General features: G+C 43.9%; 1 protein-coding gene across 11 annotated transcripts in view; it reads right to left on the bottom strand.

The window, feature by feature from the left end:
- MARCHF8 (membrane associated ring-CH-type finger 8) overlaps positions 1 to 14019 on the bottom strand; it is a 102980-nt gene that overhangs the window by 12922 nt on the left and 76039 nt on the right. For 9 of the 11 annotated variants that reach the window (XM_055810478.1, XM_055810447.1, XM_055810485.1 and 6 more), the window contains 3 exons: positions 11562 to 11612; positions 1664 to 1743; positions 514 to 1359 (listed from right to left, as the gene is read on the bottom strand). In XM_055810478.1, the coding sequence (XP_055666453.1) occupies positions 514 to 1359; positions 1664 to 1743; positions 11562 to 11612 (977 nt within the window). The remainder of the gene's footprint in view (positions 1 to 513; positions 1360 to 1663; positions 1744 to 11561; positions 11613 to 14019) is intronic. The other 2 variants (XM_055810500.1, XM_055810510.1) reach the window with 2 other exon arrangements.

Genomic DNA, 14019 nt, shown 5'->3' on the forward strand with positions numbered 1-14019 from the left:
AAATAAAAAGAGTGCGGTGGGATACAAACTCTGAGGAAAAAAAAAAAATCTTGATCTATATTGAGCTGACCTCAAAAGCAATTTTCAATAGTCTGTTCTCCTCCTGGCTCCCCACCCTCTGACCAAACCAGCAGTGGCTGTCAGGACAACACAGTGCTCATTAAAAGCTAAGATGTGTTCAGTTTGACCTTTAATATGTGTAGCTGATTCTCTCATGATACTCCCAGTTTGGACACTAATAAGAGAAAAATACAATCTCAGAACTCCAAACCTGAAACAAATTGCAGGAGAATTTATTTGACTCCAAAGGAAATTCTTTTGCTTAGTAGCCTTGGTAAGTGCATCAGAGGGCTGCAGGCCAGCAGAGAATGCTGCATGCTTCAAATTGCACATATTAAAGCAAGGTGACAGGGTGAAAGGGAAGATAGAAACAGCACAAAGGCAAGAGAAAGCAGAAGGATCACCACTGCACATTGGAGGGCTTGAAGGTAGGTGGTTCTCTGGTAAACCAACCTGCATGTATCCCCCGATGTGGACACAGGGGAGAGAGGGGGGAATTTTTCTGACAGAGGGGAGGGGCAGTCAAGGTCACTGTCCTTCTCAACTGAGCAGAGCGGCGCCCGCTGCTCTTTTGATTTCAATTTCACTGAGGTGCTGTCCTCAAAGACGTCATCATCTCCCATATCATCAGAGCAGAAGTCTGTGCTTTCCACCAGCATGCTGGAGGATTTCTCAGCTTGGAAGTGACTGGAATAGCTCTCCAGTTCGTGGAACTTATGCAGGCTGCTGGTGCTGGAAGTGTGGGAGAAGGAAAAAAGGTAACGCAACAGTTTTTTGCTCCTTGAGGTGTCATGGTCCACTTTGTCCTCCAGCAAGGGAATATGTACGGCTTTATGGTCCTCTGCTCCTCCTGACGCACTCGAGTAGTTGGAAAGGGAAGGGATATAGGAGTGCTTAGAATTGCTAAAAGAAAGAGGTCTGAGGTGCAGCGGTTTCCTCTCTTTGAGATGAAATTTGTTAATCCTTACACACTGCTCTTGAGTCGGGGTCAATTTGCCTTCTGAGCGCGTTCGCTCCACATAGTCAAAGCACTCACTGGTGCTCTGTGCCTTCTGGTCCACGTCATTGAGGGACTTGGAGAATTTCAGGGTGCGGGTGGGCTTTACATTCTTAGAAGACCTGAGTGCCTGGCCCCGATCCTGCCCACGGGAGTTTTTCTTTGCTGCATGTAACGTGTCCTGACAGATTACTGTCACTGTGACCCCTTGTGTCAGAGGGCTCTGGCAGTGAGGATTTTTCAAGACAACAGCAGACTGCACTGGACTGTGATGACAACACTCAGAAAACACTGCACTGGAACTGCATGCAGAACAGTGGAATAAAAGCACAGAAAGTAAAAAACAATTACAAAAGAGAACACAGATAATTAAAAGTGCAGAAATGAGAATTATTGCTAGTGTGGGAATGGCAAACATAGCAGGGCCAAACAGTCAGTGGGATTCAACAAAGCAGTGTTAGACAGCAGTCGAGTCAAACAAATGGGATGCTTCATAGGGGAACCCCACATTGCTTATTCCCCATACACGTGCTTTTTCGGTTTTGTTTTTCCTTAACTTGAACCTTGCACAAACCTCATTGCAGCCACGCAAACAACACGCTTTACCTGCAGATGTCCTGGTTGGATGGCGTAACAGAAGTCCGAGAGAAGCTGTGAGGGGCAGAGATAGAGGTTGGACTTCCAGCCTGCAGTGAAGAAGTCAGAACAAACAAAAAAAAGCAAGTCACAAGTCGGAAAAGTTTGGTATGCGCAGCAGTCACCTTCAGGACTGAACACAGCATACAGTCAGTTATCACTCTACATCCGATATTCAAGGGCTAGTTGCAAGAAAGTGGCTTTACTGACACATGCTAAGAAAGAAGCTTACTCCTTGGAAAAGTAGGAATCAGAACAGAAACGTTTTCCCCCAAGGTCAAATGCAGCCATCTCTGGAGCGGAACCTGCCAGCTGTCAAACACTGCACAGAACAATAGCTCAGGAAATGAGCAAAGCTACAGTAATTAGAATAATTAGATGGAGGTGTGTGTATGGACTGGTCCCAATTTAGCTACCACATTAACAGCTAATCCTTCCTCTTATAACGATGACAAGAGATTAGAGGCTTGGCGGGTTTTTTTTTTTCCACAAGACAGAACTGTCAGTAATTCAGTAACTCAAACACTATTTGGGGACCTATTTTCCATACTAGCATATGCACATGAGCACCATCTGCCAAACCAGAGCATTCCCTGAAGTACTCTTCGTACTTTGCGAGGCCCTTCATCTGCTCTTACTCTGACAGGGTCTTCCACCTACCTGCAGGAGAGGTGCAGCAGCAGTCACATGTTGCTCATCCAGCAAAAGCACAAAGAGAAATTGAGTAACTGAAGAATTCAGAACTCAGCTGAACTAACTCAAAAAAAAAAAAAAAAAAGGCAAAAAAAAAGCTAAGCTTGTGGCATATTTAACACTTAATAGAAAAACCTCTAAAATCAATATGGTAAGAACAATCAGCATCTCAAATTGGGACTTGACGGGTTATTATTATTATAGGCCTTTGCTGCTGCTATATTCTGTGGGTCACTAACAGAAACCTCTTGACTCTTCCTAGAGGTTTTGGCGAGGAAGAGACCTGCGTTGATAACCTCGTAATAGAGAATCTTTAAACCCGGTTCTCCAATGTTCCACAGCTGCTGGACAGGCTGTGCTGCTCAGCCACTGCCGCAAAACACCAACTGCATTTCAAAATTCAAACAAAGGTTTACAGCTCTTTTGATCTGCAAAGTCTGAAACCCAGGAAGAAGCAATGCAATCAGCACAACAACAGAAGCGTCAGCACCATGCTGGTCTGCACAAAAACCAGCACAGCCAGCACAGACTTGGATTGGGCAAGTGCACAAAGCCAGACTAGGAGAGACCTCAGGTCATCAAAGGTGTGCTGCCACAGAAGCATGCTGTGCCCAGCCCTGTGCTTCAGCTTGGGATGCCACAGCTAGCTCAGTCATCACTGCTTCGATGATCTCGGGTCACGCTGCAACACACACACATTCTATCAGTCTCAGGACTCATCCAACTATACTTATTAAAAGCCCCTATGGTATATTTAAACAAGGCCACTGCAGGCTATTACACTCTCACGGATACACTAGGATACATGTGCTACTTCATAAATACAGATACAACCATCATCTTCCAACAGCACTAGAGAGAGCAATGTATCTGGCCTCACGCTGGGATGCCTCAGGTGCACTGAGCCTGGAAACACAGGTATCCCCTTACAGCTCCGTCTGCAAGCACCAAGGGCAAGACTCAAACACACTCCTTCATCCTTAGCAAGACACTGTAACTTATTTCCCATCCTACCCAGCTAGGCACATGTACAGTATAAAACCCAAGAGATAAACCTTGTGCCAGAAAGCAAACTGAACTATGTTATGACTGTGACAAAACAAATAAAAGACTTGGAAGATCATTTATTTGCTTTCTTCTGGAAACTACGGTTCTGTGCATTTTACACCAGTTGCATGTGTGAATGATACAGGATGGTGATCATATAGTGAGGTGAATTCAGGTATTACTTGGAAATTTGCTCTCTATTTGATGCTTAACCTCTCCTAAAAGCTGGTACATCTCTGACTTCAAATCCTACCTTTTTTAAAAAAAGAGTTTGTGCAGTAATTACTTTTTTTAAACACTGACAAGTTAGTGAAAGGCCTGACACTGTAATGTGCTGCTATAATTATGCAAATGAAAATTAATATGTCTTTTTAAATAATTCATTATTTAAGTCTTACCTAGCAATCTTCTCAAAACAAAATATTGAACAAGTAAAACACCATGTTGCATTCTGCCATGGAAACAGAGGCACATATTGTTGAACTGAAGTCACAGATCAGTTAATAAATCTGTCTCAGGTTTTATGTTATGAGCAAATCACAGAAGTTAACCTGCTTAGAATGAATTCAATCTCTCTACTCCTTCACTTTAGCAATGAAGCTTTCCAAAAAAATGACAGTGATGTGACATATGATGTGACAGTCTAATAGCAGATGACTAGATTCAATGATTCAAAATTTCCCTTCCAAAACCATGTTACTGGTCTCCTGACCCAATTGCCTGGCACCAAGACAGTGTCAAAGTCTTGCCGCTTGGGAAATCAAAAGGCTGGGACAAACAAAAAATGATGGCATTTCATATGCATTTCAAGCTTACTATGCCATTTCTAAATACCAGCACTGTTCAGGACAGCTTGCAAAACCCCCACATCTGAGGCACGTTTCCTTTTCCTCCCATCTTCCTGCTTCACAACAGGAGGGTGTTTGCTCCGTCTTCATACATCATGAAAACACAACCAAAATATGAGCAGAAGTTAACACACTCGGAAATGCACAACAAAGTGGAACAACATGGGAGGAAGTTACTCCCCGCCCTTGGTTTAAGCCAACATAAGCTGTGGCTACCACCAAAAAGCCATGCTTGATGACCCCCTAGTCTCTCAGTCCATCCTCCCTTCCTCCCATTCTTTTTGCTCATGAAACTATTCACACAGCTGCACTGCGAATCCGATTAGAACAGCAAGGTGAGGTAAAACTAACCACTTCTTTTCCTGAGCTTGTTTAACGCTAGTCACTTCCCTAGCTTCAGCTGCCAGAGGGAACATCAGTCAGTTCAGAGCAACGAGCCTCTAATGACGAGGCACAGGTCACTGAGAAGAACACGCTAAAAAAGCTGAGCCAAGAGCCCAAAAAGTAAGTTCTGCCAGTTTTAGTAGTGGTGCCTGCAGCTGACGCTGGCCAGTCCACACAGCTTGTCTGTGTTTCCTGACTCAGTTACAGCAGCTATCAGGTAGAGAGGTGCCACAGAAAAGAGGAAACAACTAACAGCCCTGGGTCAGAACAGGGCAAAGAAGAGGCAATGGGATGGGTAAATTCAACAGAGAGGCGGATTCAGCTAGCTTGGAGCTCTGAAGTTACTCCCACACAAGGCTAAACAAATACGCAGTCAAAGCCTTCACGACTCCAGCTCCTGGCACACACCATCCTTAATGCACCAGCAGCAGCCTCTCAAGCAGCAGCACCTTTGGCTGAACTGGCTACTTACGATGGTGGCAGTAGGAGTAGGTTTCAAAGCACTCCTTGTCATAGGAGGTTTCTGCCATGCTCACTATGTGATGGGCAGCCCATGCTTTGACAGCCTGAACTGGATCCTTTTAACCCCAGATTCACTTGCTGCATCCCTGTGGACTTTCATGCTCTTTGCATGGAGGAATATCACCTCTAATGACAAGCCTCGGAGCTATGTGCTGGTGAGTTATCCCATACAGCCCAACTGGTTGCCTAAAATAGCTCTGGACTAAAGGTCAATAGTTAGTTAATTGTGTATATTGACATTCCCATCTAATGCAATTTAGTGAGGTCATAGTGCAGCCTTCTGCACTGGCGTTTAGATAATCACAGCGACACTGGAGGTAGCAATCCCTGGAAGCCTACAGCTCTCTGGAGGGTTGCCATCAGGAAGATATTTGTATGTATGTATGCACGTATCTATGTGTGTGTATGCATACATGTCTCTCTGTTGCTCTACATCTCTCTGTGTGTGTATGTGCTGCCATAGCTGGTTCTTCTCATTCTGCCCCCACTCCACGAACAGTGATTTGTTGGTGAAAAACCTCAGCCTTTTCCAATTACCTATTTGTAACACACCACAACAACAAACGTGGCAGCAGCACACAGGAAAGACAGTATCAGAGGGACAGTTACCACACCCTCTGTTTCAGAGGAACTCATTGCCAAAGAGCTTTTTTCTCTCTCTCATACACTAAATGTGTACGAAGGCAGCAAGGCTGATGCTAGACATGGACATGGCAGGCACTTATCTTGCACAGTACGTCTTCTGAGGCAGCGAAAGCTCCAGGCTCTGCTCCTCCCTTAGTTTACACCACAGAAAACAAGACCAGCCACCCCATACTGTTCCTTTGGAATGATCTAGGTATAGACAGTGACCTAGGAAAGAAAACAACAGTGATGGGCGCCCTGCCAAAAAAGCCACCAAGTGCCGCTGCAAGGTGCTACATAGCTAACCTGGCCAGTCTTCAGATAGGGAAAAGGCATCCAGGAAGAGACCCAGGGAACCTGACTCTGTGCCACCCCTGCCCCATTCCCTTCCCTTCCCTTTGACGGGGCAGCCCCAGCTCCTCCCACCCACAGTGGCAAAATTCAGTTCTGCCTGCTGTGCTGAGAATTCCTGAGCCTGGGCTGAAGGCAGGCAGGGAGGTCTCCATTAAACCCCAGAGACACATCCATCATTTCTTTCTGCCACTGCAGAACACACACAATTTCTTGGCTCCAGCCATCCACCAGGATGCAACAGGTTTGTGTTCTGATGCTTTCAGCAAGTGCTGTATCCCATGTACACGCTGGCTGATAGCTCTTGTTAAACTGCACTGCAGCTGTAAAGTCTCCAAAGCTCATCTGTGGGACAGATGTTGCTGTTTCACTGCATGCATGCCAAAGCAGGCCTCCAGCTGAACTAGCACACCCAGGCAGCAAGCCATTCAATGAGACCACCCAGCCGTGCCAAGTGTGCTAATTGACACGAGACAGCCAGAACTGGCCACCTATGGACGGGCTGGATGCTGTGAAGGGCAGCAGCCTGCTGACAGGCTGTTTTTTAAAGCTTTTCCTAAATACCAACACGACAGGATCAAACATCAGTAACTTCTAGTCTTCTCCATTAAATTCTCCTTACCAGACTTGTGCCATTTTGACCTCTGGTGCATATTAAAATCAAGTGTCTTTAGCTGGGGTAAGATGCATTATTGAACGGAGAGTGGTTAAAAAAAACTGGGAAAGAAAAAAAGAAGATATGGCAAAGAAGCATCTGAAATTTCCAGAATGATCAACATCACCATACAATTTTGGCAACAATTCAATAGGAACCAGCAGTCCACTGCCGGAAGAACTTTGTTCCATACTTTGTCAATGTATGACTAAAATCAAAATTATGTCTAGAAACTATGAGTGAAGCTGAAGTCAGCTTCCCCTCATTCTTCCTGAAGAAATCTAAAGAAGGATTCTGGCAGGAACTTTCTCTAGAGATACCAGAGCCAAAGGCAGTAGAGAAAGAAGGCTATCTATCCTTTCACCATCTCCCCAAGTATAATTCAACCTGCCTGTAGCACAGGATTAATGTTGACTAAACCCAGTAACAACTGCATAGATTCTGCAGGGAGAAGAAAAATAAAAAAAAAAGAAGTAGTAGCTCTTTGACTTTAAAATCTTCCTCAAAATATCTTGGCTGGACTGAGGAAACAAGAGGAAAGGGAACTCCTGCACACTCCCCTTTCACAGGGAGGCTATCGCACTCCTTACGGACACAACCGCACCATGCCCCAGCATGAGATAACTTGCTCTTGTGGGTGGGGAAAAGTGTACCTCAGTCTTCACACTACACATTTTTTCCTGTCTTTTCCTTTTCCCATATAGCTCAGCAGAAATATTTTTATTTTGTTTTAAGCCATTTCTCTTTCCCTACCCCCAGGCTCACGTACCTAAAAAGAACCTCTGAGCAGCAGCTCTTTACAGTAAGCCTCGGCCCTCTGATGAACCACAGGATAGCTAAGCTTTGCCACTAAAAAACCTGGACTGCTTTTCTACGGATGAACGCTCACTGAATCCATCAAAGCTTCAGGCAACAGTGGACGTGTGTATTCATATGCTTTTCTAAATCTGTTCCAAGCCGATGAACACCCTAAATGGATTTCAAATTTCATAGCAAGCTTAGGCTACCACTTTGTGTCTGCACTGGCTGCCATTCAGCCCAAGAATAATTTAATACTTTACAGTGTGCTTCTGCTCACAAGATAAAACTGTACAAGCCTTCAGAAAAGACAAAGCATTTACATTTTTTAAGGAGTGCACTTCTGATTTCTTTGCTGTGATCTCAATATCAGCATTTTCAAAGTTTACCCCTTAGAGGACCACAAAAATAAGACTACAAAATGCTTCCCCACTACGCTAAAATCAGCCCTCCAAGAGCAATCAGATGACAGGAACAGCACACAGATGACCTAAAGATATTTCCATACACCACATCATCAGTTCCAGGATATATCAGATATTTCAAAGATAAACAGTATCATTAATTTGAGGATAACTGTTTACAGACCAGCTTTGTTAGTGACCTTGTTTAATCTGCTTGTAAGCACAATTCCTTTATCTAAGTGCAGAGGGCATGAATTACCACCACTGTGAAAATTCTGGTTTAGCTGTTCTCAGTGAGTAGCTGTGGTTTAGTGTCAATTTCATCTATATTTAGAGGGTGAAGCTTCTATAAAGCTTATTTATTTCTCTGTGTGGCTTGTATGATGAAGGCACTTAGCAGCGAACAGTGACTTCTTGGCAAAAATGCTGGCTTAGTCAGGGTAAACAGCTGAGATGTGGATCTGGGCTGTACACCCACCCCTCTGCCAGCTGGGGGTGTTTCAATCAGCATCACTTCTCTTGAACAGGGCAAGTTGGGATTTGGGCCGTGACCAAGTCCCATGACTAAATCAATTCAACCTGCCTTCAACATTATTTTTTTTTATTTCAAAAAAACCCATAGAAAATAGTCCAGAAATTCAAACATTTCATGTGAAGCAGATTTAAAAGGAGCGTTTGAAATAAACACACCAAAAAAGCAAAGAAGGGCCTGAAGGAATGCCACATCCCCTACCATGCAACAGACTGCACAAAACTTAATGGCACCCTGTGAAGATCCCTCTACATCTTATTCCCTACTCCTCCTTCTTCGGCTTCCAGCTTCCATCCCTAGCCAAGTATTTAGGCGATTGTTTTTTCTTGGTCTGGCCACACGTACTAGGCATCTCTTCAGCCTCTCTTAGCATCTGCCTCTTGGAGAACTGCCCTTTTTCTCCCAGCTCCACCTGTCCACAACACTTGGGGTCTATGTTCAGAGAGGTCCTGCTACCTCTACCAGCTGATCTCATTTTCAGTGGCACCATCTGTCTGCCTCCCTCCTTGATCACTTTTAGCCCTAGGGCATTGCTTTCCTTGGTCACACCAAGTAACACAGCATCCTCTTGGCTAGAGGCTGAGTTCTGACTCAATCCTTTCTACTTATATGCCACTGTGCAACTGAGAGCAGCAGAAAGATACACAGTAATAATCCCAGCAGGTTCATAATGACATATCAGCACTAGAAAAGCTTTGAATCGAGTGTCAGTGCCAAGCATGTGCAGCAGATTTGCTATATATGCTATGCTGTAAGCTAGACTTCAGTGGAAAAATAATAGCTGAAACAGTCATTTGCAGGAAGCGTGATCATTATTTCTTTTGTACACATCTCCCCTCCCCAACATACCTGGAAATGCAGCATATAATTGATTAAACTCAATTTTGGTTAAATAGCTCCTCTTAAAATGATGTAGCATCAACAAGCTCTGTGGATTTTAGAAAAGGCTAAACAGGCAGCCAAGCATTTCCTTACTTTTTCCCCTACATGTATTCAGTCTGCCTAATTGGCCAGGTTGTTATACTATTCTGAACAAAAATAAAAGACAGTTTCCTATTAAACCTCAGAACTAATGAAATTTTTTCCACATACTTAAGCTTCCACACAGCATCCCATTACTATAATCTTTTCTCTTTTGTCCTACAGGTCGCTTGCAACAGCCAGCCCCCCCTGTACAGTGCAAAATAAATAGTTGCAGCCTAGCACTGAACTGCCTGGATGTGCAAGGCAACGTTGGGATGTATGAGGCGAATCAGAGGACTGATGGGAATTCCACCTCTTGCCCTTGTTAGAAGCTGTCTTCAGAGTGTGTCTGATCCATTCCATGTGCCTACTCCAGAGGCAACAGAGGAGCAGTAAGAACACCAACACCTCTGGGAAGCTCATGCTTGCCACCAAGTCTCACCCATTGAACTGGCAAAGCTGACTATACTCCCCCTGAGAACTTCAGATTTTGCAACACACAGCAACCATGTTGAATGTTTCAGTGTTTCAAGATGAATGCAAATATTGAATGTCTCACTTGCCAGTACTCCCAGGGAAAGCTTTGCCAAGTGTGCAAGGTTCTTTCCACTGCATTGCCACACTACCAGTTCTCAATGAATTAAGAATGAACCGTGCAGCTTCATAGGGGTACCAAATTGCTGCTGCCGAAAGGCTTGTTGTGCTGAACTTCAGGCACTCTTGGAAAAGTATGATGAAACTGAATGATAAAACTACCACCTCTGCTCAACACCTGTAAATCCAGTTAAGGATCCTTAAGAAGAGAAGAGCCAGGGTAAGAAAGAACAGGTGCAGTCCCATTTTAGAAAAGCACAGATAAGAAGTTATACTCGCATAATATTTCTTTCAAAACCCTTTCTGTAAATGCACATTTTCTGAATGTAAAACATAATCCCACATCACTCCGTGACAACACCACTTTCAGCTTGGTCAATTCCTTGTGCACTGACAGTTGCCCTGCTCATGATTTAAGACACACAGTAATCTTGTCTTTCTGCTCTAAAGTGAAAGCTGTCTGTGCCTGTATAAACCATAAATTAAGTGCAGCCACTGTTTCCTCTGCTGGAGATTGGCATGAATAGCTTCCTATATCCTCAAGTACCCAGAACAGATAAAAGGGACTCAAGCTCGTCACAGCCATACTGACTCAGTCTCTCATTAGAAGTCACTATTACCAGCAACATCAACTGTGGCAACAAAGGACTGAGGCTTATGCACCCCATGAAAAATACTGGTCAACCAGCACAGCCTGCCTTGCATGAAGGCTTTAAGCTACTGTACCTATGTAAGCAAAAAGGTGTCAGGCTTCTGGCTAATTAAAAATCTTCTTCATTTGTAATGCAGAAGTAGAAGCAGGGTATGTATTGTAGTAAGTTATCTTGGACTTTTTCCCCTAACAGCGTAACAAAGCAATTGTGCTTTTGACATGTCCATTGGCTATACTGAAGTGTGACTAGAACGGGTAGAGCATCATGCCTCCCTTACAGAATAAGGGTTGTAATAGCAAACATTTTAAAATACTGCCATAGTCATGCCCTGACAACAATGCATATCATGGCACTAACAATAATTCAGTGCTGAAGTGACAATAAAATAATGTTTAACCACATAGTGAATATATATTAGAGGATGCATGGCTATACGTATCTTACAGAGAATATTCAATCAGATAGCTTATGGTATAAAAGAGCATACTTGAGTGATGGTTTTGGAGCTAATTTTCCCCCCAAGGTAAGTTCTCAGGCATCTGTCATCTATCTTGCTCCTACCAGGCGAAGGAGGCTGACAGTGTGAAAGAGAAAACCTACAGTAGCTTCCACTTCATTTGACCTGTAAAGCCAGTCTGCAAAACACCAGAGAGCTGTAATGTTTCTGGCGTGACTATCAATGACAGACAGGCAGCATTTTCTACTGGTTATATTGTCACATATATCACCCCAGATTTGAAAGGAAAGGAAACCCAGTATCCTCAAGTTCATCAAAGACTGAGTTATATCGAGGAACATACCTTTGAGATGTTGCTAGAGCGGCTCACGGAATGCCCCAAAGCCTTCTCATTCTGAAAGAGGAAGAATAAGATCATTGCAGCAACAAATCACAGTTATGAGGATATTTTAAAGCTGGTATTAGAAACCAGACTCCATGGAGAAAGTCCTACACCTGTGGCTTTTAAGGATGCTGCTTCTATTGACATCAGCCTGATTTACAATCATCACTAAATTGCTTTATTTGCTTAACAAGATAATACCTTACAGAAAATCACATAGGCAAGACAAATACAAACTGAGAAATAGCGGAACAGTGCTGTCTTCTCTCCATGAATACTGCAAAGCCCTTTTCCCAGATACCATCTATTTAGAAAAGGGTATTTCTTGGTGCTGCTTCATCTACACCTAAAGGCAAACATCCAACACTAAAACTGAAAGCTCTTCCTTAAAGAAAAAAGTATTGCAGTGATATCTGGAAAAAAGCGTGAATAACCACATGCATGTCATTTCAGGAGAGAAAGCAGAATTACTGAGGAACTTCCCACTTCCCACAGAACTCTGAATTAAACTGGAAATATCATACAAGATGAAAATGCAGAAAGTACAATTCTCAAAAATGAAACCAGTGATGACTGTACCTGTCACTTTTCAGTGTGCAGACTCTGACTGATAAGCATGACAATCTTACCTTCTACCAAAATAAACTGTAGGTTTCACCAAGGTATTTTATCCTTTAAGGGTTCCTGGTTTCTGAATGTGTTTACCCTATGTGTAACCGGACACAGTTGCTCCACTGGGAAGAGCCTAGAAATCGCTCTGCAAAAACTTTTCTGAGTAAAATCCAACAAGAAATATTTTTTTTATAAACAAATATTACGAACAGGGCAAGTCATAAATAACATGTGGTTACAAATCAGTATCGATGTTCCTCCAAATCTGTGAAGCTGGGACACAAACTGGTTTGAGATTTAAACCCTCTGAAAAAAGGGTAAATTTATTACTATCTCCTGTGGGCTCTATGCTGGGTAGGAGTTTCTAGAAGCACATCTTCTCAACTAGGATTTTAGGAACCAAACTCTTTCACCTTTGTGCTTGAAAATAATTTAACCTAGCAGAGACACTCTGACAGCACCCTCTTCCAGTTCTCATTGGTGCTGACCGATCAGACAGAGCTTGAGATGCAAAGTCCTGCATATACAACAAATGGGGACAGAACCCGCTCCCCACCGCCCAAAAGAGTCAACTGCTGTTATTCCTAGATCAGTTCGGACACAGCACCATTGCTGCAGACCACCTGCCTATCGTTTGTTACAATTCAAGCCACCTTCAATGACTAAAGCCTGTATCACATCAGCCCAACCGGCCAGGCACCCAGATGCTACACCCACACTTGGAGATCCCTGCACTCCTGGACACTTCTTCCTACAGCACATCCCCAGAGCGACTTCAAAGCTTTGTGTTGAGAAAAGAGAAGGCAAGGCAAAAAATTTCAGCATATGCTTACAAAAGCAGGCTCTCTCTTCCTTACAACACCGGTTGCCCCTCAACACAGTCCTGGGCACTGCCTCAGATGGCAGATAGGAACTGCTCTTCCTCCCTTAAGAATGTGAGGAAGCAAATTCAGTGTTCTGAAATCCTCTGTATATAGCAGTTTGAGTACCCAGAAGACAGTAAAATAATGTTTCAGAAGAACAGAGAAGTGACCAGGGAAACCTCCACCAGTTTGGACTGACAGCCAAACTAAAACCCAGGAAGGATTAGTTTAAGGTCTGGAGTTAGTTGTGGCCCGAATTACCACTGACTTGAATGCCACACTTGTGTACTGCAAGACTGAGTTTGGTTTTCAGGATCACTGTGAGCTTTTGTAACAGATAACAGTATTGCTGGAACAGAAACAAACACGTAGAGACCCCCCAGAATGCGTACACTAACATTGGACAGGACTACTGCCGGAGCCAGTATGGCTAAGGATGGACTCTAGCCTTTAGGGAAGGACCTAGCTGATTTCATCAAAGGCAGCGTAACTATAGCAACAACAAAAAAAAGTTCACTGAAGCCGCAGAGATGGGAGGAAGAAAAAAAGGAGCAGGGACATGTTCTTAAGCTATGATGAAAAGAGACCAACATAAGCCGGCAAGCACAAGGGACTTGTCATTGCCTGTGTGTGAGGTGTGGGGAGAAGCAGGCTGTGCATGCTTGGCCTTCCAGGGACGCGTGGGAGGCACACAGAGCAAGGCTATGTGGGACAAGTGGGACAAGGGAAAACAATAGTGAGGAGCGTGACCTGTGGCCAAGAAGTATGCCTGGAGCAACACACAGAGCTCCACAGAGGTGACAGTCTCAAATCCAGCTGTAGGTGTCAAGGACTTCTCTTGGTGAAATTCCTGAAGATGAAATTAAACAGAGCAGAGGTTTCTTCATGTTGACTCAGTGCTTCCTAAATACTGCTGTCCAGCTGAAGATGCCTGCAAGGGGGCA

Source organism: Falco peregrinus, chromosome 1, assembly GCF_023634155.1.
Source record: "Falco peregrinus isolate bFalPer1 chromosome 1, bFalPer1.pri, whole genome shotgun sequence".
Lineage (NCBI taxonomy): Eukaryota > Metazoa > Chordata > Aves > Falconiformes > Falconidae > Falco > Falco peregrinus.